Source organism: Ranitomeya variabilis, chromosome 4, assembly GCF_051348905.1.
Source record: "Ranitomeya variabilis isolate aRanVar5 chromosome 4, aRanVar5.hap1, whole genome shotgun sequence".
NCBI classification, from domain to species: Eukaryota; Metazoa; Chordata; class Amphibia; order Anura; family Dendrobatidae; genus Ranitomeya; species Ranitomeya variabilis.
The window spans coordinates 406,191,895-406,216,970 of record NC_135235.1 but is presented as its reverse complement, the minus strand read 5'-3'; the positions used below and the strand labels follow the sequence as shown (position 1 = coordinate 406,216,970).

General features: G+C 52.8%; 1 protein-coding gene across 4 annotated transcripts in view; it reads left to right on the top strand.

The window, feature by feature from the left end:
* The window catches only part of LOC143768960 (centromere protein Q-like), a 143,586-nt gene that overhangs the window by 1,814 nt on the left and 116,696 nt on the right, over positions 1 to 25,076 (top strand). Inside the window, exon 1 of one of the 4 annotated variants that reach the window (XM_077257567.1) lies at positions 3,206 to 3,343. The exons of 1 other annotated variant lie outside the window; for it this stretch is intronic. Coding sequence is in view for 2 of the 3 variants with exons in the window: in XM_077257566.1 (XP_077113681.1) it covers positions 3,232 to 3,241 (10 nt within the window). In the remaining variant the exon portion in view is untranslated. Of the gene's footprint in view, positions 1 to 3,205; positions 3,344 to 3,385; positions 3,494 to 25,076 lie in introns of those variants that run through there. 2 more of the 4 variants (XM_077257566.1, XM_077257565.1) reach the window with 2 other exon arrangements.

Genomic DNA, 25,076 nt, shown 5'->3' with positions numbered 1-25,076 from the left:
CGGCACACGTGTGCCGCCCGTATGGCGAGTGGGTACCACACGGAGCGTGTGGTACCCACTCTGCATGGTGCTGAAGCTGCGATTCATATCATCCCTGCAGCAACGTTTGCTGCAGGGAAAATATGAAGAATAGTGTTTAAAATAAAGATCCATGTGTCCGCCGCCCCCCCACCCCCTGTGCGCCCCCCCCGCTGGTCAGAAAATACTCACCCGGATCCCCCGTCGGCAGTCGCTCCTTCCTGGTCTGGCCGCGGCTTACTGTATGCGGTCACGTGGGGCCGCTCATTTACACTCATGAATAGGCGGCTCCGCCCCTATTGGAGGTGGAGCCACATATTCATGAGTGTAATCGGCCGCATACAGTAGGAGGCGCGGCCAGACCAGGAAGGAGCGACTGCCGACGGGGGACCCGGATAAGTATTTTCTGACCAGCGGGGGGGGGCGCACAGGGGGTGGGAGGGCGGCGGACACCTAAATCTTTATTTTAAACACTATCATTCATATTTTCTCTATAGCAAACGCTGCTACAGGGAACATATGAATGGCGGCTTCAGCACCATGTGGGGGGGACAGCGCTTACTGTAGCGCTGTCTCCGGCACGCCACACGGACCCCAGACGGAGAATGTCCGTGTGAGGTGCGTGTTTTACACGGACCCATTGACTCTATTGGGTCCGTGTAATCCGTGCGCTCCCACGAACACTGACATGTCTCCGTGTTTGGCACACGGAGACACGGTCCGCACACGGTCCGCACAAAATCAATGACATCTGAACAGATGCATTGATTTTTATGGGTCTACGTGTGTCAGTGTCTCCGGTACGTGAGGAAACTGTCACCTCACGTACCGGAGCCACTGACGTGTGAAACCGGCCTTATGGTGTTTTTTCAGTAGACGAAAAGCAGGGCTTAATCCCTGGAACGTCTACTCGCCGATGATCAATGCTGGTTACAAAGTCTGAATCTGGGGCAGCAGCTGTAATCAGATGCACAGTATCAGCTTGAACCAGACACTGGGACTGATGTCTCTGCTGAGTAGACTACACTGTGGCTGGGGAAGAGTGGGAGACCGCCGAGGACATGGTTTGAGCTTCCCCGTGCAGTTGCGGGAACTCGACACCTAACACACTCATATGGGAAAACCTGAAGTTTGAATGAGCTCTTGAATTTAACTATGAGACTTGACCATTCAATTGCTTTCATAATACATTGCAATACTTGTATGTTAAGGCCTTAGGGTACGTGTCCACGTTCAGGATGGCCAGTGGTATCGTCGGAGCGGCAAACCCGCTCGGCGCTAAGCCCCGCCCCCTTCTGGGACACGATGATGCCGGATGTGTTCATTGTACACATCCGGGATCATCGCACCCCTCGCATAGGGCCCTGTGTTATGTCTTGCAGCGGCGCCGCAAGGAACACGGACATGCTGCGATCTGAGAAGACGCGCAGCATGTCTGGAGTCGCAGGGCCGCCGCGTGCGTGTTTCCACGCATAGTGGACACGGGATTTCAAAAAATCCCCTCCACTATGCTGGAACATCTGGACGCTGCGTGTTTGACGCTGCGGCCCCACGCAGCGTCAAACACGCAGCGTTTCCTGACCGTGGACACGTACCCTTAGGGTATGTGTCCACGTTCAGGAAACGCTGCGTTTTTGACGCTGCGTTTTTCCGCAGCGTAAAAAACGCAGTGTCCAAATGTTACAGCATAGTGGAGGGGATTGCATGAAATCCCGACTCCACTATGCGTTAAAAAACGCATGCGTTTTTGCCGCGAAAACGCATGCGTGGTGCGTTTTTTCAAAACGCAGCATGTTGCTACAATGAGCAAAACACGCAGGTACACCGCAGGTGACCTGCCAGTGACCTCAGGTGCAGTTTTGGTCAGGATTTTACCTGCATAAAATCCTGACCAAAGCCTGAAGCAAAACTGAACGTGGAAACATACTCTTAGACTGCTCTAGAAACTAATCAGCACTTGTAGTTGGAGTGATGGATCCAGAAGCCCCACTTTTTTTTAATCAAAATTCTAGGGTGGTACATGTTAGTTTCTCATTTAGCGTTCTTTATGCCAAAAGACATGTTTTTGATGAAGAAATGTCTACAACAAATACTTCTGAATATACCATTATGTATACTGTTTCTCCATATATGTTTTTTTTTATCATTTGCTGTTTATAAGTGATTTTAGTACTTGCACCATTTTTAAAGTTGTCTTTCTTGTTTGAAGGAAATGTGAACTTTTTCCGACATTTGGAAAACTAAAGTATTAATGTTTTCATTTTTTTTCTTAATGGGTATTCAATATTTTGTCTCTTCTTGTCTTTGGCAACTTTGCTTAATCAGATGTTTTTACACAGAGTTGTAAAATTGGACTCTTTCAAATGTCAGTTTGGCTTCGTATCACTATATTTCCCCCTTGGTGTAAGGCTTCCGGTAATTTTTTTTTTTTCTCAAAGATTATCAAGTAACATTTTAAAGGATTATCCCAGTTTATGCGCCAAAAGCGATTATAAATAGAAAAAAATAAATCTTTTTGATCTTCCACCAAATTCTTCAACCATGTGCACCATTTTGATAAATTTAACACACAGACACAAAAGTGGCTTTTCCCTCAGCTGCTGCAGCACCACACAGGTACAATGGACGGCGCTTCATATTACTGACGTGGCCACAGCCGCCTCATCCGGAGCACATTGTGCAGTGCACAGCGCGGAATTACTGATTGCAGAATGTGGAAGTTGCCCCTAATCAGGGCAATACACATAACATGGCGCTTATGGCTGAGGTAAAAGTGTGTGAGTCACTGCTGCCATAACAGATGGTCCATTCCAGTACATAACCCTCGCAGTGAGCTAAACACAATGCGCGCACACACGGTGCCGCCGGTCTGAAGCGGAGAACAACGTGAAAAGATAAATGTTTCCTACAAGCACAAAGCGAGCACTGAGCTCCTGACTGGAGACCAGGAAGCAATACAGACTACTATCGCAGCACAGACACCATGTGACCAAGCTGCTGGGTCACGTGACTCTTCCCGCCAGCAGCACTGCCATAAATAATACGGGCGAAGAGGGAGCAGTGCAGGTCACGTGTGCCGTGCAAGGTGCAGCACGTATACTCCAACCACTGTACTGACCGCGGGACGCCACTGAGGAAGAGGGCGTGGTCATACAGACGTAAGGCGAAGTGTCGCGTCCTTGCTAACATCTTTTGGGAAGTCTCCAAACATTGATGAAATATTGTGAGAGTGCCTGTCAGCCATTTGGGGCGGGGCTTTAATCTGTCTATTTGCATACTTGTGTATGTACACGTATTTCATGTGCCATTTGACAGTTATTATTTGGTGAGTGTGATACTGTACAGAGAAATGCAGGCTGGAGTTTATGGGGCATCTTACCAGCTGGCACTATTAATACTGAATGGGCTTCTGAATGACCCCAACGCTTGCCTACACTGCTCTCCAGGGTCATCCGGCCAGTAGCCATGACTTGCGGTAGGTGCACACGTTCAGTATTTTGGCAGCGCTTTGGACACAGCACATGTCCGCTCTGTCTAAAGCGCTGCCGGCTATTGAACGCAGGGGATTCCACATATGTTAATTGAACTGTGCGGAATCACTGCATCCAATATATTGTATGGGTGACCTTAATCTTGCGGAGGCTTGCGTCTCCGCAGGAGAAATAGACATGTTGCGGTCTGGAAAGACGCACCGCATGTCCGTCTCCGCGGGTAAGCTGCAGGCGTCTCGGCACGTATAGTGGAGATGGGATTTCTTAAAATTCCATCCACTATGCTGTAACATCTGTACGCTGCGGATGTACGCAGCGTCCAACCCACCGCGTTTACTGACTGTGGAACCGTGTTTACTGACTCTGAAAATACTCTTAGAGGACGCTGGCAGACCCTGCTTACAGGAGATCATGACTCTTGAGGACACTGGCAGACCCTGATTAGGGGATCATGACACTTAGAACATGCTGGCAGACTCTGCTTATAGGGAAATTATGGCACCAGTGTTTTTTTGTGCAGATTCACTGTAATGGTTACACCCCAATTCATAATGACTGGCATTTTATCTCAGTCTCATGACAGGAGTGCAGGGGTAAGGCCGGAGACACACTGGTGCGAGATACGGCTGAGTCTCGCTGGTTAAAAGCAAGCTGTGGCACCGGCACTCCGGAGCGGAGCGTGCAGCTGCATAGCAATACATGTAGCCGCACGCTCCGCTCCTGAGTGCCGGTGCCACAGCTTGCTTTTAACCAGCGAGACTCGGCCGTATCTCGCACCAGTGTGTCTCCGGCCTAAGATGCACCCTTTCCATCTGGAGGTTTGTGCCACTTATTTAAGATATGCAAAAACAGAGATCTCACTTTTAATACCGGTAATGCAAAACACGCCAAAGAATAAATAAAAACACTTAAAAAACCCAAATACCATGTAGTCACTTTCAAACAATCCAAAATAGAGTTGCAGTTCACCCTAGCAACCATGTGACACACAGAATGTAAGTACACATGAATAAACTGAAATAGTGGCCTCCGTTTTCATAAATATAACAAGTAGAGTTGAGCGACTTTTACTTTTTTAGGTTCGAGTCAGGTTTCGCGAAACCCGACTTTCTCAAAAGTCGGGTCGGATGAAATCGGCCGATTATTGCGAAAAGTCGGGGATCCGACTGAAACACGAAACCCAATGCAAGTCAATGGGGAAGCAAAGTCGGCATTGAGTGGAGGACAGGAAAACACCTACAGTGCCCTTTTTAATGCCAAAAACATCAATTCTTGTTATTTAAGCTTGTCAATCTTAATTTACCTTATAATAATAGTTAGGCATTGAAAATTGGGGGTCATTTGGCTAAAGTTGTGGGGGGGTAGGGCTGGCTCAAGTTTTTCGTGGGCCCAGGAAACGCGGACTACGTCATGGCGGTGGAGCAGGGAGGGGTAAGTATTTCAACTTTGCAAGTGCTGTGATCCTGAGCAAGCAGGGGGGGCACACTCGTTCGCACTGGCACAGGGCCCCTCAAAGTACGGCGGTGTTTGACGGCAGGGGCGCCGCCCACCGGCAGAGACACTTTTGCATACTATGAGGGGCCCTGTGCCAGTGACGTCGCCAACGAGTATGCCCCCCCACCTGATGAAGGAACCTGCACTTTCATCTGCACCTTCCTCTTTGTCCCAGTGTAAGGTGGTATAGTATGCGGGAAGGGGAACCAAACTTTCAGCAGGGTCAGATACTGGCTGTGTAGAATGCAAGGGGAGTGTAGTGGTCTGGGACAATGTACCAGCAGACTCATCTAGCAGTGGCTGGGCAATGGGCAGGATGAGGAGGAAACACACATGTAGGCCCAAAGAATAAAGTAGGCTAAAGCCAGTTCAAATGTGGTAACAGGACTAAACAGGCGGCATAGTTTTGATCAGTGGAGGAGAACACCAAGGAGCGGCAGACACCGTTAGTTTGGCCCAACCAAACTAGTAGGCCAAATGCAGTTTCATATTCTAAATAGAGGCCGAAAGCCTGAAGATTGAAGCTCAGCTTTGATCAGTGGAGGACAGCTGTAATGACTCGAGTGGCGCAGACAGACACAGGTAGTAGGCCTAAAATATAAAAGTAGGCTAAATTCAGTTCAAAATTGGTAACTGGAGTAACGTGGTGTCATTACTTTGTTCAGTGGAGGACAGCTGTAATGAGGGGCAGACACAGTTTGTAGGCCCTATAAAGTAAGTAGGCTAAATCCAGTTCAAAACTGGTAACAGGAGTGAACGGGCGGCATTGCTTTGATCAGTGGAGGACAGCTGTAATGAGTGGCGCAGACAGACACAGGTAGTAGACCTACAATAAAAAAGTTGGCTAAATGCAGTTCAAAACTGGTAACAGGAGTGAACTGGCAGCATTGCTTTGTTCGGGGGAGGACAACTGGAAGAAGTGGCTGACACAGTTAGTTGGCCAAAATAGTAAAGTGGGCTAAATGTCTGCAAAAAAAAAATGTTCCTAAATAAACAGGTGGCAAAGCTAGGTACAGGGGTGGGTTCCTCTGCTGAGTAGCAGACAGTGGTAGTTCGAGCACGGTATTCACAGGTCTAAATGGAGGGCAGGGCCCCTGTATATTTTTACTATCTATCATTTCAACAAATTTGTATTGGCAGTGCCATTGAAGGATTTAACAGCACAGACTACACAGTGGTGGAGCAGTGAGAGGTAAGTATTGCAAGTGGTAGAGCACTGTTTTAGCTGGGGGGGAACACTCTCTCGTGGGCGGCGGTACTGGCCCAGGGCCACTCATATTACGACGGTGTGTCTGACGTTGGGTGTGCACCACCACCGCCAGAGACACTTCATTGCACTATGAGGGACCCTGTGACAGTGCCGTCGCCCAAAAGTGGGCACACCCACCTGTCCAGGCAAACAGCACTCGCACGGGTGCTTGCGCCAAGTGGTGACCACGGCCCTGTGGGGGGAGTCAGCCCATTTTGGGAGGTGTAAAAATGGCCTATGGTGGACATTCAGCAGCTGCAAATGGAGGAATTGGAGCAGTCAGTAAGAGGAGGCCAAAAGCAAGACCTTTTTACAGGAAAGCTACGTGTCAGCAGGGGAAGGTGGGGCAAAATATTTTGAAATCCATGATTGGTTCATTTTAATGAAGGTTAGATCATCAACATTTTGGGTAGCCAGACAAGTCCTTTTTTCGGTCAGTATTGAACCAGCAGCACTGAATACTCTGTCTGATAGCACACTAGCAGCTGGGCAAGCGAGCTCCTGTAATGCATATTCTGCCAATTCAGGCCAGGTGTCTATTTTAGATGCCCAGTAATCAAAGGGGAATGACGTGTGAGGGAGAACATCGATAAGGGAGGAAAAATAGTTCGTAACCATACTGGACAAATGTCTCCTGTCACTTTGAATTGATGCAGCAGTACCTGTCGAGTCTGCGGTCATTGCAAAATCACTCCACAACCTGGTCATAAAACCCCTCTGTCCAACGCCACTTCTGATTTGTGCACCTCCTAACACCTCTTGCATGTTGCCCCCTGCAGCTCGTGTGAGAACCATCACCGCCGCTGTGTGCTGGGAATGCCTGAACCAAACGGTCTACAAGAGTTGCTTGTTTGGTAGCCAATATTTGCTCAAGGTTCTCATGTGGCATGATATTTTGTAATTTCCCTTTATAGCGTGGATCCAGGAGGCAGGCCAACCAGTAATCGTCATCGGTCATCATTTTGATAATGCGGGGGTCCCTTTTTAGGATACGCAAGGCATAATCAGCCATGTGGGCCAATGTTCCAGGTGTCAATTCACTGCTTGTGCTGGGTTGAGGAGCACTTTCTGGCAAATCAACATCACTTGTCTCCCGCAAAAACCCTGTACCTGACCTTGCAACGCTACCAGTTTCTATTGCCCCCTGAGAAGCTTCCTCCTCCCATAAATATTCATCCCCATCATCATCATCCTCCTCTTCGTCCCCCACCTCGTCCAGGAGAGTTCCCTGGGCAGACAATGGCTGACTGTCATCAAGACTTCTCTCCTCCTCGGCTGCAGACGCCTGCTCCTTAATGTGCGTCAAACTTTGCATCGGCAGACGCATTAGTTGGAGGCTCATGCTTATGATGGCGTCGTCTGCACTTACTAACCGTGTGCATTCCTCAAAACACTGAAGGACTTGACAGAGGTCTTGTAGCTTCGACCACTGCACACCTGACAACTCCATGTCCGCCATCCAACTGCCTGCCCGTGTATGTGTATCCTCCCACAAATACATTACAGCACGCCTCTGTTCGCACAGCCTCTGAAGCATGTGCAGTGTGGAGTTCCACCTTGTTGCAATGTCGATTATTAGGTGGTGCTGGGGTAGCTTCAGCGATCGCTGATGGTTCTGCATACGGCTGGAGTGTACGGGCGACCGGCGGATGTGCGAGCAAAGTCTTCGCACCTTCAGGAGCAGGGCTGGTAACCCCGGATAACTTTTCAGGAAGCACTGCACCACCAGGTTCAAGGTGTGAGCCAGGCAAGGTATGTGTTTCAGTTCTGAAAGGGCTATGGCAGCCATAAAATTCCTTCCGTTATCACTGACTACCTTGCCTGCCTCAAGTTGTACACTGTCCAGCCATGACTGAGTTTATTGCTTGCAAGAACTCGGCCAGAACTTCCGCGGTGTGTCTGTTTTCGCTCAAACACTTCATTTCCAACACAGCCTGCTGACGCTTACCACTAGCTGTTCCATAATGGGACACACTGGCAGCTGCGGGTGGAGTGGTAGGGCGACTGTGCTCTGTGGACGAGCTTTCGCTTCTGGAGGTGGTGGAGGAGGAGGAGGAGGAGGGTTGTCGAACGCCTACTGCCAACTGTTTCCTAGACCTTGGGCTAGGCAGAACTGTCCCACTATGGCTGTCCCCTGTGGACCCTGCATCCACCACATTAACCCAGTGCGCCATGATGGACACGTAATGTCCCTGGCCATGCCTACTGGTCCATGCATCTGTTGTGAGGTGCACCTTTCTACTGACTGATTGCCTGAGTGCATGGACAATGCGGTCTTTGACATGCTGGTGGAGGGCTGGGATGGCTTTTCTCGCAAAAATGTGTCGACTGGGTAGGTCATAGCGTGGTACTGCGTAGGCCATCAGGGCTTTGAAAGCTTCGCTTTCAACCAACCGGTAGGGCATCATCTCTAACGAGATTAGTCTAGCAATGTGTACGCAGATGAGAGGGTGAGTACTTTCTTTTGCTAACGAGAGTCTCTTGTAGGGTGAGCTGGACTGGAGAGCTGCATATGGTGGAACTAGCGGTGGTGGTGGTGGTGGACATGGCGGATTGAGAGCGGGTTGGTGATGGTATTCTTGATGTTGACCTACATACAGTGTTTCCTACCAAAAACCTTGTGATTCCCTGACTGCTTTGGCCTTGCGACGATCCCTCTACATTTGCTGCTGGTGGTGTCCTAACCGGTGGGCTTACAGTGAGGGAAGCAATGTAGCGTTGCTGACTACATTCATTCTGAGCAGGTGCACCAACGGTACAGGACGTTTGGTAGTTAGTCCAGGCTTGCAAGTGCATGCTGGTTAAATGTCTACGCATGCACGTTGTATTTAAGTTTTTGACATTCTGCCCTCTGCTAAAGGTCTTTGAGCATTTCTTACAGATAACTTTGCACTGATCATTCGGATCTTGGTTAAAAAATTGCCACACTGCACTCTTCCTACTATCGAATACCTTTTCAGGCATTGCACGCTGTGCTGCTTTCACCGGATGGCCACGCTTTCCTAAAACTGGTTTTGTTTTTGACACATGTTTTTGGCCTGATACGGGCCTGCCAGATGAAAGCTGTTGCGATGTTGATGCCTGCTGCGGCTCATCCTCCTCCGCTTCAGAGCTACTGCCAGCAGCACCCTGTTCCCCCAATGGCTGCCAATCTGGGTCTACAACTGGGTCATCTATCACCTCCTCTTCAATGTCCTGTGCACCTTCCTCTGTGTCTCCGTGTAAGGTGCTACAGCGTTCGGGACGGGGCACCATAGTCTCATCAGGGTCAGATTCTGGCTGAGTACACTGCGAGGGCAATGTTGTGATCTGAGTCAATGGAACAGCATAATAATCTAGCTGTGGTTGTGCATCTGTGTACTCCATGTCTGATTCATCTTGTAATGGGCTGTGAACTATTTCCCTTTCTAACCCTGGCACAGTATGTGTAAAGAGCTCCATGGAGTAAACTGTAGTGTCACCTGCCGCATCCTTCACTTTTGCTTTGGGTGAAGGACACAAGGAAGCGACTTGTTCCTGACCGTGAGCATCCACTGATGACTCTCTGCTTTTAAATTTTGAACTTTCGGAAGAGGAGGCAAAAGAGCTAGAGGCTGAGTCAGCAAGGAAAGCCAAAACTTTTTCCTGCTGCTCCGGCTTTAAAAGCGGTTTTCCTACTCCCAGAAAAAGGAGCCTTCGAGGCCTTGTGTAGCCAGACGATGACGCTGGCTCAACAACTCGAGCCTTAGGTGCTATTTTGCTTTTCCCACTTCCACCAGATGATCCTCCACCACCATCATTACCAGCTGGCAATGACCGCCCACGGCCTCTTCCACCAGACTTCCTCATTTTTGGGAAAGTGTAAACAAACTATCAACCGTTATATGGTACTGTAAAGCAAGGTAGAAAGTGTATGTAAACTTAAGAATTTAACTCTCCCTTTTTATGTGTGGGAGACTGCGGCTAAAATAAGGCCCACTGTATTACACTACACAGTATAAGTGGCAGAAAGTGACTGGCAGATGTACGCCAAACAGAACTGACCCAGATGCACTTAGTGGCAATATAAATCTCCCTTTTTATGTGTGGGAGACTGCTGCAAAAAAAACAGGCCCACTGTATTACACTACACAGTATAAGTGGCAGAAAGTGGCTGGAAGACATATACCGTATTTTCCGGCATATAAGACGACTGGGCGTATAAGACGACCCCCCAACTTTTCCAGTTAAAATATAAAATCTTCTTAAAAGTCGGGGGTCTTCTTATACGCCGTATGTCGTCTTATAGGGCGGGTGACTAATGTGCCTTTTGGGGGGGGTGTGGTCCTGATGACGAAGAGGGGGCATCTCACAGGAAAGTGTGAGTGGAGTATCTCCCATTACCTCATTGTAGCTGCAGTGTGGGGTGCTGGGGAGCGGCGGCGGCCACCGCCCCACAGCACAGCACCCATGCGGCACAAAGAGGAGCAGCAGCTGCCGCCTCTCCCCAGCACAGAGACCCCATGCTGCAGCTACAATGAGGTAATGGGGGATACTCCACTCACACTTTCCTGTGAGACGCCCCCTCTTCGTCATCGGGACCACTCCCCCCCCCCCCCCCCCCACCATATACACATTGGTGTCTGCACTTGGTGTACAAGACGGCACCCGGCGTATAAGACGACCTCCGACTTTTAAGAAGATTTTCAGGGGTTAAAAAGTAGTCTTGTATGCCAGAAAATACAGTATATAAAAAAAAAAAGGGACTGTACTACAATAACAATCTCTCTACAATGATCTCAGGACAAGTATGGCAGCCAGCAATAAAAAGGACTGCTGCACACAAAAGTGGGGACAAATAAACAATCGAACTGTGCAGAAAGGAGCAACAGGACTTTTGCTTTTAAAAAAGCAGTTGGTTTGCACAGCGGCGTACAAACAGCAATGCAGCTATCAGGGAGCCTTATAAGCTACAGAGCTGATGCACAGAAATCTAGCCTCCACTGTCCCTGCAAAGAAAAGGTGGTGTTGGACAGTGGAAATCGCTACAGCACAAGCGACTTTGGCGCAAAGATCGCCGACAGCATGGCCGATCCCAGACTGGGATCGGGTCAGGTTTCACGAAACCCGACTTTGCCAAAAGTTGGCGATTTTTTTTAAATTGTCCGATCCGTTTCGCTCAACCCTAATAACAAGGGCTCCAATTACAATAAATACAACCACAAGTTATAAAATGTCAGTATGTATCAAGGATTAAAGAAGGAAACAATAAAAACGTGACAAGCATCATAGGCATAGAACAAGATGATCACATTCATAAAGAGTAAAGTGGTTGGGTCTAGTCCCTATCCTGATCCAATGACTGACACAGAAGTTTTTTTATAATTTATCATGATGGATTATCAATCAAATCCATATATGCGTTTCTGCGCAGGGTGTACATTATTACATTCAAACATGCCACCATCACACCCATCTTCAAAAAACCTAACCTTGACTCAACTGCTATGTCCAGCTATCGATAGCCCCATATCACTGCTCCTGTTTGTTTCAAAACTCCTTGATCAGCATGTCCATGCTCAGCTTTCCTCTCACCTCTCATCTAACTCTCTCCTTGATAACCTTCAATCTAGCTTCTGCCCCCACCACTCCACCGAAACTGCCCTGACCAAATTACTACTGACTTACAGCCAAAGCTAACAGACAGTTCTCCATCCTCCTCCTTCTCGACCTGTCCTCTCTCTTCGACACAGTTGACCACTGCCTACTTCTACAGATTCTTTCTTCCCTTGGCACCAAAGACCTTGCCCTGTCCTGGATTGCCTCATACCTTTTCGACCGCACATTTAGCGTTTCCCACTCCCACACTACCTCCTCATCTCTCCTGTTAGAGTCCCTCAAGGCTCTGTCCTGGGGCCCCTACTCTTTTCCATCTATACCCTTGGCCTAGGACAACTCTAAGGCCCATGGCTTCCAGTACCACCTGTATGCGGACGACACTCAGATCTACCTCTATCTCTAGTCTATCAGCCATATCCTCCTTCACCTCTCGCTTCCTAAAACTCAATGTAGACAAAACCGAACTCATCATCTTTCTTCCATCTCGTGTATGGTACCTATCCGACCTATCTATTATTGTAAACGGCATCACGTTCTCTCCCACACCTGAAATTCGCTGCCTCGGAGTAACTCTCGACTCTTAACTCTTGCCACCTCCCGTCGCCTCCAACTCAAAAATAATTCCTGAATCCATCTCTTCCTCAGCCCTCAATCTCCTAAAACTCTTGTACATGCCCTCGTCATCTCCCGCTTTGATTACTGCAACACCCTCCTCTGTGGCCTCCCCGCTAACTCTCTAGCACTACCCCAGTCAGTCCTCAACTCTGCTGCCTGACTAATCCACCTCTCTCCTCGCTACTTCCGTTTATCCCCTCTGCAAATCCCTCCACTGGCTCCCAATTCCCCAACAAATCCAGTTCAAACTACTAACACTGACCTACAAAGCCATCCACAACCTGTCCCCTCCCTATATATCTGAACTAATCTCTCAATATCTTCCCTCACGTAATCTTCGATCCTCTCAAGACCTCCTACTCTCCTCCACACTTATTCGTTCCTCACACAACCGCCTCCAAGATTTCTCCCGAATATCCCCCATCCTCTGGAATTCAATGCTTCAGCACGTCTGATTATCCACCACCCTCGGATCCTTCAGACAGAACCTGAAGACTGTGCGCACACGTTCCGGATTTTTTGCTATAAAAACTCTTAAAATATGCATATATATGCATCTTATCATTTAGAATGAATTCTGCAGTTTTTGTGCATATGTTGCGTTTTTTTCACGGAAAAAAAACGCATCTTGGAAAAAAATGCAGCATGTTCATTAATTTTGCAGATTTTCCACTATATTATTGCATCCCAGAACCTCCGGAAAAAAATCCGAAAAAAAAGCGAGAAATACTCGAAAAAAAACAAAAAAAATCCGTATGCGGATTTATTGCAGAAAACATCCGCTTTTGTTGAGGAAATTTCTGCAAGAAATCCTGACGTGTGTGCACATAGCCGAAAACCCATCTCTTCAGGAAAGCTTACAGCCTGCAATAACCATTCTGCCACCTCACCACCACCCGAGCTGCCACCTCACCACCACCACCAGAGCTGCTGCACCCACGACCTTCTGTCTCTTCCCCATTACCTTGTATTAAGTAAGTAAGACAGGGTCCTCACCCCTCTGTACCAGTCTGTTATCGTAAATTTGTTTATTGTAAACAATATCTATAACTTTGTATGTAACCCCTTCTCATGTACATCACCATGGAATTAATGGTGCTATATAAATAAAATAATAATTACATTCCACTCATGTCTAGGATTAGCCTCTGTTTTCTACGTGTCAATAGACAAATGTTGTCTTTTTCATGTGATATATACTTTTTTCATATGCTTTATTGTATAAGATTGCTATCCTACATGTGCACTAAATCACTTCAGTATTTTTATGTATATGCTTTATGCATGATATTATCTTGTTTTATGCCTATGATGATCCTCACTTGTTTATTGTTTTCTTCTTTATTCCTTGATACATACTGACATTTTATCATTTGTGGTTGTATTTATTGTAATATGAGCCACTGTTATATTTATGAATATGGAGGCCACTATTTCTGATTATTCATGTGTACTTACATCATGTGTGTCACATGGTTGTTAGGATGAACCGCAACTCTATTTTGGGTTGTTTGAACATGACTACATGGCATTTGGGTTTTTTAGTTGTTTTTAATTATAGTGCTTTGGAACAAAGCACTATACTGTTATTCCACCGTGGATAACTTCTTCTTATTATAGTGCTTTGGAACAAAGCACTATACTGTTATTCCACCGTGGTAAACTTCTTCTTATTCTTATTATTCAGTCCGCACGTAATGCGGCCCGAACCGCTAAACTCACAGACTCCAGTGAGGTGTCATTTCGAAGCCAGCGTTCCTGAGAGGTGTGCTAAGTATTTTTCGTGCCGATCGGATTTGTAGTTTTTGCGCAATTTGTGTTTGAAAAAAGTCTTTCAATGCGTTTCAATAGGGAAATTGTCCCATACGTTTATAATGGGCTGGTTTCTGAGGCAATTTCTAAAAATAACTGCCACCTGGCTGATTAGCTCATTGATATGCGCAGTCAGACACAGTTACTATGCCAACGCCTATGAAGTCTACATCAGCTCACCAGGTCACAAGTTTTGTCAGATAATATCAGCTCTTAAAGTGACAGTACAGCACAATTCCAAACCACTATCTGTAGTCTTATGATTATTAGACTGTGGCCCGATTCTAACTCATCGGGTATTCTAGAATATGTATGTCCACGAAGTATATTGCACAGCCACGCAGTATACAGTGCAGAGCCGCGCAGTACACAGCGCAGAGCCGCGCAGTACACAGCGCAGAGCCGCGCAGTACACAGCGCAGAGCCGCGCAGTACACAGCGCAGAGCCGCGCAGTACACAGCGCAGAGCCGCGCAGTACACAGCGCAGAGTCGCGCAGTACAAAGCGCAGAGCCGCGCAGTACACAGCGCAGAGCCGCGCAGTACACAGCGCAGAGCCGCGCAGTACACAGCGCAGAGCCGCGCAGTACAAAGCGCAGAGTTGCGCAGTATAAAGCGCAGAGCCACGCAGTACACAGCGCAGAGCCGCGCAGTACACAGAGCAGAGCCGCGCAGTATACAGCGCAGAGCCGCGCAGTACACAGCGCAGAGCCGCGCAGTACACAGCGCAGAGCCGCGCAGTACACAGCGCAGAGCCGCGCAGTACACAGCGCAGAGCCGCGCAGTACAAAGCGCAGAGTCGCGCAGTATAAAGCGCAGAGCCGCGCAGTACACAGCGCAGAGCCGCGCAGTACACAGCGCAGAGCCGCGCAGTACAAAGCGCAGAGTCGCACAGTATAAAGCGCAGAGCCGCGCAGTACACAGCGCAGAGCCGCGCAGTACACAGCGCAGAGCCGCGCAGTACACAGCGCAGAGCCACGCAGTACACAGTGCAGAGCCGCGCAGTACACAGCGCAGAGCCGCGCAGTATACCGCGCAGAGCCGTGCAGTGCACAGCGCAGAGCCGCGCAGTACACAGCGCAGAGCCGCGCAGTATAAAGCGCAGAGCCGCGCAGTGTAAAGCGCAGAGCCGCGCAGTACACAGCGCAGAGCCGCGCAGTACACAGCGCAGAGCCGCGCAGTACACAGCGCAGAGCCGCGCAGTACACAGCGCAGAGCCGCGCAGTACACAGCGCAGAGCCGCGCAGTACACAGCGCAGAGCCGCGCAGTATACAGCGCAGAGCCGCGCAGTATACAGCGCAGAGCCGCGCAGTACACAGCGCAGAGCCGCCCAGTATACAGCGCAGAGCCGCGCAGTATACAGCGCAGAGCCGCGCAGTACACAGCGTAGAGCCACGCAGTATACAGCGCAGAGCCGCGCAGTATAAAGCGCAGAGCCGCGCAGTACACAGCGCAGAGCCGCGCAGTACACAGCGCAGAGCCGTGCAGTACACAGCGCAGAGCCGCGCAGTATAAAGCGCAGAGCCGTGCAGTACACAGCGCAGAGCCGCGCAGTACACAGCGCAGAGCCGTGCAGTACACAGCGCAGAGCCGCGCAGTATAAAGCGCAGAGCCGTGCAGTACACAGCGCAGAGCCGCGCAGTACACAGCGCAGAGAAGCGCAGTACACAGTGCAGAGCCGCGCAGTATAAAGCGCAGAGCCGCGCAGTACACAGCGCAGAGCCGCGCAGTACACAGCGCAGAGCCGTGCAGTACACAGCGCAGAGCCGCGCAGTTTAAAGCGCAGTATAAAGCGCAGAGCCGTGCAGTACACAGCGCAGAGCCGCGCAGTACACAGCGCAGAGCCGCGCAGTACACAGTGCAGAGCCGCGCAGTATAAAGCGCAGAGCCGCGCAGTACACAGCGCAGAGCCGCGCAGTACACAGCGCAGAGCCGTGCAGTACACAGCGCAGAGCCGCGCAGTTTAAAGCGCAGAGCCGTGCAGTACACAACGCAGAGCCGCGCAGTACACAGCGCAGAGCCGTGCAGTACACAGCGCAGAGCCGCGCAGTATAAAGCGCAGAGCCGTGCAGTACACAGCGCAGAGCCGCGCAGTACACAGCGCAGAGCCGTGCAGTACACAGCGCAGAGCCGCGCAGTATAAAGCGCAGAGCCGTGCAGTACACAGCGCAGAGCCGCGCAGTACACAGCGCAGAGCCGCGCAGTACACAGCGCAGAGCCGCGCAGTATAAAGCGCAGAGCCGCGCAGTACACAGCGCAGAGCCGCGCAGTACACAGCGCAGAGCCGTGCAGTACACAGCGCAGAGCCGCGCAGTTTAAAGCGCAGAGCCGTGCAGTACACAGCGCAGAGCCGCGCAGTACACAGCGCAGAGCCGTGCAGTACACAGCGCAGAGCCGCGCAGTATAAAGCGCAGAGCCGTGCAGTACACAGCGCAGAGCCGCGCAGTACACAGCGCAGAGCCGCGCAGTACACAGCGCAGAGCCACGCAGTATAAAGCGCAGAGCCGCGCAGTATAAAGCGCAGAGCCGCGCAGTACACAGCGCAGAGCCGCGCAGTACACAGCGCAGAGCCGTGCAGTACACAGCGCAGAGCCGCGCAGTATAAAGCGCAGAGCCGTGCAGTACACAGCACAGAGCCGCGCAGTACACAGCGCAGAGCCGTGCAGTACACAGCGCAGAGCCGCGCAGTATAAAGCGCAGAGCCGTGCAGTACACAGCGCAGAGCCGTGCAGTACACAGCGCAGAGCCGCGCAGTACACAGCGCAGAGCCATGCAGTACACAGCGCAAAGCCGCGCAGTATAAAGCGCAGAGCCGCGCAGTATAAAGCGGAGAGCCGCGCAGTACACAGCGCAGAGCCGAGCAGTACACAGCGCAGAGCCGCGCAGTAGACAGCGCAGAGCCGTGCAGTACAGAGCGCAGAGCCGCACAGTATAAAGCGCAGAGCCGCGCAGTATACCGCGCAGAGCCGTGCAGTACACATCGCAGAGCCGCGCAGTACACAGCGCAGAGCCGCGCAGTACACAGCGCAGAGCCGCGCAGTACACAGCGCAGAGCCGCGCAGTACACAGCGCAGAGCCGAGCAGTACACAGCGCAGAGCCGCGCAGTACACAGCGCAGAGCCGCGCAGTACACAGCGCAGAGCCGCGCAGTATACAGCGCAGAGCTGCGCAGTACACAGCGCAGAGCCGCGCAGTACAGAGCGCAGAGCCGCACAGTATAAAGCGCAGAGCCGCGCAGTACACAGCGCAGAGCCGCGCAGTACAAAGCGCAGAGCCGCGCAGTACACAGTGCAGAGCCGCACAGTACACAGCACAGAGCCGCGCAGTACACAGCGCAGAGCCACCCAGTATACAGCGCAGAGCCGCGCAGTACGCAGCGTAGAGCCACGCAGTATGCAGCGCAGAGCCGCGCAGTATACAGCGCTGAGCCGCGTAGTATACAGCGCAGAGCCCCGCAGTATACAGTGCAGAGCCCCGCAGTATACAGCGCAGACACGCGCAGTACACAGCACGGACACGCGCAGTACACAGCGCAGAGCCGCGCAGTACACAGCGCAGAGCCGCGTAGTATACAGCGAAGAGCCACGCAGTATATAGCGCAGAGCCGCGCAGTACAAAGCGCAGTGCTGCGCAGAGCTGCGCAGTATACAGCGCAGAGCCGCGCAGTATACAGCGCAGAACGCGCAGTACACAGTGCAGAGCCGCGCAGTACACAGCGCAGAGCCGTGCAGTACACAGCGCAGAGCCGCGCAGTACACAGCGCAGAGCCACGCAGTATACAGCGCAGAGCCGCGTAGTATACAGCGCAGAGCCGCGTAGTATACAGCGCAGAGCCACGCAGTATACAGCACAGAGCCACGCAGTATACAGCGCAGAGCCACGTAGTTATACTGCCCAGTCACGTAGTATATTGTCCAGTCACATAGTATACTGCATATCCCTGTTAAAAAAAAAAAGAATTAAAATAAAAAAGTTACATACTCACCTCCTGGAGCGGCCGGTATCTGATGGTTGTTGCACCTCCTAGAGCGGCCGGTACACGATGCTTGTTGCACCTGGAGTGGCCGGTACCCGATGCTTGTTGCGCGCTCCGGTCCCAAGAGTGCATTGCGGTCTCACGAGATGATGACGTAGCGGTGTTGTGAGACAGAAAGACGGAAGTGCCCTTAGATAATTAGATAGTAGATTACCCCGCTCACCAATTCGGAACCCGAGAGGCCCGGCCCACCAAATCGGACCCCGAGGGGACCGGCCCACCAAATCGGACCCAGAGTGACCCCGCCCCCTAAATCAGACCCAGAGTGACCCCGCCCACCAAATCGGACCCAGAGTGGCTCCGCCCACCAAATCGGACCCAGAGTGACCCCTTCCACCAAATCAGACCCAGAGTGACCCCTTCCACCAAATCGGACCCAGAGTGACCCCTTCCACCAAATCGGGCCCAGAGTGACCCCGCCCACCAAATCGGACCCAGAGTGACCCCACCCACCAAATCGGACCCTGAGGTGCCCAGCCCACCAAATCAGACCCTGAGGTGCCCAGCCCACCAAATCGGACCGAGTGACCCCACCCACCAAATTGGTCCCTAAGGTGCCCCGCCCACCAAATCGGACCCAGAGTGGCTCCGCCCACCGAATCGGACCCAGAGTGGCCGCGCCCACAGAATCGGACCAAAAGTGACCCCGCCCACCGAATCGGACCTAGATTTACCCCGCCCACAAAATCAGACCCAGATTGACCCAACCCACCAAATCGGACCGCCTGAGGGGCACCCAAGTGTGAAAGTCTTGCAGGGGCAGCCCGGGCACCATTCCAAAGCACTATCTGTAGTTCCTTCAGGAAATACCCATCTAGTTATTATTATAGTGCTTTGGAACAAAGCACTATACTGTTATTCCACCGTGGTAAACTTCTTCTTATTCTTATTATTCAGTCCGCACGTAATGCGGCCCGAACCGCTAAACTCACAGACTCCAGTGAGGTGTCATTTCGAAGCCAGCGTCCCCAAGAGGTGTGCTAAGTATTTTTCGTGCCGATCGGATTTGTAGTTTTTGCGCAATTTGTGTTTGAAAAAAGTCTTTCAATGCGTTTCAATAGAGAAATTTTCCTATACGTTTATAATGGGCTGGTTTCTGAGGCAATTTCTAAAAATAACTGCCACCTGGCTGATTAGCTCATTGATATGCGCAGTCAGACACAGTTACTATGCCAACGCCTATGAAGTCTACATCAGCTCACCAGGTCACAAGTTTTGTCAGATAATATCAGCTCTTAAAGTGACAGTACAGCACAATTCCAAACCACTATCTGTAGTCTTATGATTATTAGACTGTGGCCCGATTCTAACTCATCGGGTATTCTAGAATATGTATGTCCACGTAGTATATTGCACAGCCACACAGTACAAAGCGCAGAGCCACGCAGTACACAGCGCAGAGCCACGCAGTACACAGCGCAGAGCCGCGCAGTACACAGCGCAGAGCCGCGCAGTATAAAGCGCAGAGCCGCGCAGTACACAGCGCAGAGCCGCGCAGTATAAAGCGCAGAGCCGCGCAGTATAAAGCGCAGAGCCGTGCAGTACAAAGCGCAGAGCCGTGCAGTACAAAGCGCAGAGCCGTGCAGTACAAAGCGCAGAGCCGCGCAGTACACAGCGCAGAGCCGTGCAGTACACAGCGCAGAGCCGTGCAGTATAAAGCGCAGAGCCGCGCAGTACACAGCGCAGAGCCGCGCAGTACACAGCGCAGAGCCGCGCAGTACACAGCGCAGAGCCGCGCAGTATAAAGCGCAGAGCCGCGCAGTACACAGCGCAGAGCCGCGCAGTACACAGCGCAGAGCCGCGCAGTACACAGCGCAGAGCCGCGCAGTATAAAGCGGAGAGCCGCGTAGTACACAGCGCAGAGCCGCGCAGTACACAGCACAGAGCCGCGCAGTACACAGCGCAGAGCCGCGTAGTACACAGCGCAGAGCCGAGCAGTACACAGCGCAGAACCGCGCAGTACACAGCACAGAGCCACGCAGTACACAGCGCAGAGCCGCGCAGTATAAAGCGGAGAGCCGCGCAGTACACAGTGCAGAGCCGAGCAGTACACAGCGCAGAGCCGAGCAGTACACAGCGCAGAGCCGCGCAGTACACAGCGCAGAGCCGCGCAGTACACAGCGCAGAGCCGCGCAGTACACAGCGCAGAGCCGCGCAGTACACAGCGCAGAGCCGCGCAGTACACAGCGCAGAGCCGCGCAGTACACAGCGCAGAGCCGCGCAGTACACAGCGCAGAGCCGCGCAGTATAAATCGGAGAGCCACGCAGTACACAGCGCAGAGCCGAGCAGTACACAGCGCAGAGCCGCGCAGTACACAGCACAGAGCCGCGCAGTACACAGCGGAGAGCCACGCAGTACACAGCGCAGAGCCGAGCAGTACACAGCGCAGAGCCGAGCAGTACACAGCGCAGAGCCGCGCAGTACACAGCGCAGAGCCGCGCAGTACAGAGCGCAGAGCCGCGCAGTATAAAGCGCAGAGCCGCGCAGTACACAGCGCAGAGCTGCGCAGTACACAGCGCAGAGCCGCGCAGTACACAGAGCAGAGCCGCGCAGTACACAGCACAGAGCCGCGCAGTACACAGCACAGAGCCGCGCAGTACACAGCGCAGAGCCACCCAGTATACAGCGCAGAGCCGCGCAGTATACAGCGCAGAGCCGCGCAGTACACAGCGTAGAGCCACGCAGTATGCAGCGCAGAGCCGCGCAGTATACAGCGCAGAGCCGCGTAGTATACTGTGCAGAGCCCCGCAGTAAACAGCGCAGAGCCGCGCAGTACACAGGGTAGAGCCACGCAGTATGCAGCGCAGAGCCGCGCAGTATACAGTGCAGAGCCCCGCAGTATACAGCGCAGAGCCGCGCAGTACAAAGCGCAGAGCCGCGCAGTATACAGCGCAGAGCCGCGCAGTATACAGCGCAGAACGCGCAGTACACAGTGCAGAGCCGCGCAGTACACAGCGTAGAGCCACGCAGTATGCAGCGCAGAGCCGCGCAGTATACAGCGCAGAGCCGCGTAGTATACTGTGCAGAGCCCCGCAGTAAACAGCGCAGAGCCGCGCAGTACACAGCGTAGAGCCACGCAGTATGCAGCGCAGAGCCGCGCAGTATACAGTGCAGAGCCCCGCAGTATACAGCGCAGAGCCGCGCAGTACAAAGCGCAGAGCCGCGCAGTATACAGCGCAGAGCCGCGCAGTATACAGCGCAGAACGCGCAGTACACAGTGCAGAGCCGCGCAGTACACAGCGCAGAGCCGTGCAGTACACAGCGCAGAGCCGCGCAGTACACAGCGCAGAGCCACGCAGTATACAGCGCAGAGCCGCGTAGTATACAGCGCAGAGCCGCGTAGTATACAGCGCAGAGCCGCGTAGTATACAGCGCAGAGCCACGCAGTATACAGCGCAGAGCCACGCAGTATACAGCACAGAGCCACGTAGTTATACTGCCCAGTCACGTAGTATATTGTCCAGTCACATAGTATACTGCATATCCCTGTTAAAAAAAAAAAAGAATTAAAATAAAAAAGTTACATACTCACCTCCTGGAGCGGCCGGTATCTGATGGTTGTTGCACCTCCTAGAGCGGCCGGTACACGATGCTTGTTGCACCTGGAGTGGCCGGTACCCGATGCTTGTTGCGCGCTCCGGTCCCAAGAGTGCATTGCGGTCTCACGAGATGATGACGTAGCGGTGTTGTGAGACAGAAAGACGGAAGTGCCCTTAGACAATTATATAGTAGATTACCCCGCTCACCAAATCGGACCCCGAGGGGCCCGGCTCACCAAATCAGACCCAGAGTGACCCCGCCCCCTAAATCAGTCCCAGAGTGACCCCGCCCACCAAATCGGACCCAGAGTGGCTCCGCCCACCAAATCGGACCCAGAGTGACCCCTTCCACCAAATCAGACCCAGAGTGACCCCTTCCACCAAATCGGACCCAGAGTGACCCCTTCCACCAAATCAGGCCCAGAGTGACCCCGCCCACCAAATCGGACCCAGAGTGACCCCACCCACCAAATCGGACCCTGAGGTGCCCAGCCCACCAAATCAGACCCTGAGGTGCCCAGCCCACCAAATCGGACCGAGTGACCCCACCCACCAAATTGGTCCCTAAGGTGCCCCGCCCACCAAATCGGACCCAGAGTGGCTCCGCCCACCGAATCGGACCCAGAGTGGCCGCGCCCACAGAATCGGACCAAAAGTGACCCCGCCCACCGAATCGGACCTAGATTTACCCCGCCCACAAAATCAGACCCAGATTGACCCAACCCACCAAATCGGACCGCCTGAGGGGCACCCAAGTGTCAAAGTCTTGCAGGGGCAGCCCGGGCACCATTCCAAAGCACTATCTGTAGTACCTTCAGGAAATACCCATCTAGTTCTTATTCTTATTATTATTCAGTCCGCACGTAATGCGGCCCGAACCGCTTCACTCACAGACTCCAGTGAGGTGTCATTTCGAAGCCAGCGTCCCCAAGAGGTGTGCTAAGTATTTTTCGTGTCGATCGGATTTGTAGTTTTGGCGCAATTTGCGTTTGAAAATGTTTTTTCCCCTCATTGTAATGCTTTTCAATAGGGAAATTTTCACATAGGTTATAATGGCCGGGTTTCTGAGGCAATTTGAAATGTACTTGCCACCTGGCTGATTAGCTCATTGATATGCTCAGTCAGGCCCAGTTACTATGCCAACGCCTGCGAACTGTACATGACCCTAGCAGGACAGTTTTGGCAGATAATATCAGCTCTTAAAGTGATAGCACAGCACAATTTCAAAGCACTATCTATAGTCTTATTATAATTATTGCCCCGCTCACCAAATCGGACCCAGACCGCCAAATCGGACCCAGAGTGGCGCCGCCCGCCAAATCGGACCCAGAGTGGCGCCGCCCGCCAAATCGGACCCAGAGTGGCGCCGCCCGCCAAATCGGACCCAGAGTGGCGCCGCCCGCCAAATCGGACCCAGAGTGGCGCCGCCCGCCAAATCGGACCCAGAGTGGCGCCGCCCGCCAAATCGGACCCAGAGTGGCGCCGCCCGCCAAATCGGACCCAGAGTGGCGCCGCCCGCCAAATCGGACCCAGAGTGGCGCCGCCCGCCAAATCGGACCCAGAGTGGCGCCGCCCGCCAAATCGGACCCAGAGTGGCGCCGCCCGCCAAATCGGACCCAGAGTGGCGCCGCCCGCCAAATCGGACCCAGAGTGGCGCCGCCCGCCAAATCGGACCCAGAGTGGCGCCGCCCGCCAAATCGGACCCAGAGTGGCGCCGCCCGCCAAATCGGACCCAGAGTGGCGCCGCCCGCCAAATCGGACCCAGAGTGGCGCCGCCCGCCAAATCGGACCCAGAGTGGCGCCGCCCGCCAAATCGGACCCAGAGTGGCGCCGCCCGCCAAATCGGACCCAGAGTGGCGCCGCCCGCCAAATCGGACCCAGAGTGGCGCCGCCCGCCAAATCGGACCCAGAGTGGCGCCGCCCGCCAAATCGGACCCAGAGTGGCGCCGCCCGCCAAATCGGACCCAGAGTGGCGCCGCCCGCCAAATCGGACCCAGAGTGGCGCCGCCCGCCAAATCGGACCCAGAGTGGCGCCGCCCGCCAAATCGGACCCAGAGTGGCGCCGCCCGCCAAATCGGACCCAGAGTGGCGCCGCCCGCCAAATCGGACCCAGAGTGGCGCCGCCCGCCAAATCGGACCCAGAGTGGCGCCGTTCGGCCAAATCGGACCCAGAGTGGCGCCGCCCGCCAAATCGGACCCAGAGTGGCGCCGCCCGCCAAATCGGACCCAGAGTGGCGCCGCCCGCCAAATCGGACCCAGAGTGGCGCCGCCCGCCAAATCGGACCCAGAGTGGCGCCGCCCGCCAAGTCGGACCCAGAGTGGCGCCGCCCGCCAAGTCGGACCCAGAGTGGCGCCGCCCGCCAAGTCGGACCCAGAGTGGCGCCGCCCGCCAAGTCGGACCCAGAGTGGCGCCGCCCGCCAAGTCGGACCCAGAGTGGCGCCGCCCGCCAAGTCGGACCCAGAGTGGCGCCGCCCGCCAAGTCGGACCCAGAGTGACCCGGCCCACCAAGCCTCAACCCTGAGGGGCTACAACTACCAAACCAGCGCCTGAGGGGCACCCAAGTGTGAAAGTCTTGCAGGGGCAGCCCGGGCACCATTCCAAAGCACTATCTGTAGTTCCTTCAGGAAATACCCATCTAGTTATAGTGCTTTGGAACAAAGCACTATACTGTTATTCCACCGTGGTAAACTTCTTATTCTTATTATTATTATTCAGTCCGCACGTAATGCGGCCCGAACCGCTAAACTCACAGACTCCAGTGAGGTGTCATTTCGAAGCCAGCGTTCCTGAGAGGTGTGCTAAGTATTTTTCGTGTCGATCGGATTTGTAGTTTTGGCGCAATTTGCGTTTGAAAAAAGTGTCTCAATGCATTTCAATAGGGAAATTTTCCAATACGTTTATAATGGGCCTGATTTCTGAGGCAATTTCTAAAAATAACTGCCACCTGGCTGATTACCTCATTGATATGTGCAGTGAGACCCAGTTACTATGCCAACGCCTATAAACTCTACCAGCCCACCAGGTCACAAGTTTTGTCAGATAATATCAGCTCTTAAAGTGACAGTACAGCACAATTACAAAGCACTATCTGTAGTCTTATCATTATTGCCCCGCTCACCAAATCGGACCCAGCCCACCAAATCGGACCAGAGTGCCCCCGCTTGCCAAATCGGACCCAGAGTGCCCCCGCCCGCCAAGTCGGACCCAGAGTGCCCCCGCCCGCCAAGTCGGACCCAGAGTGGC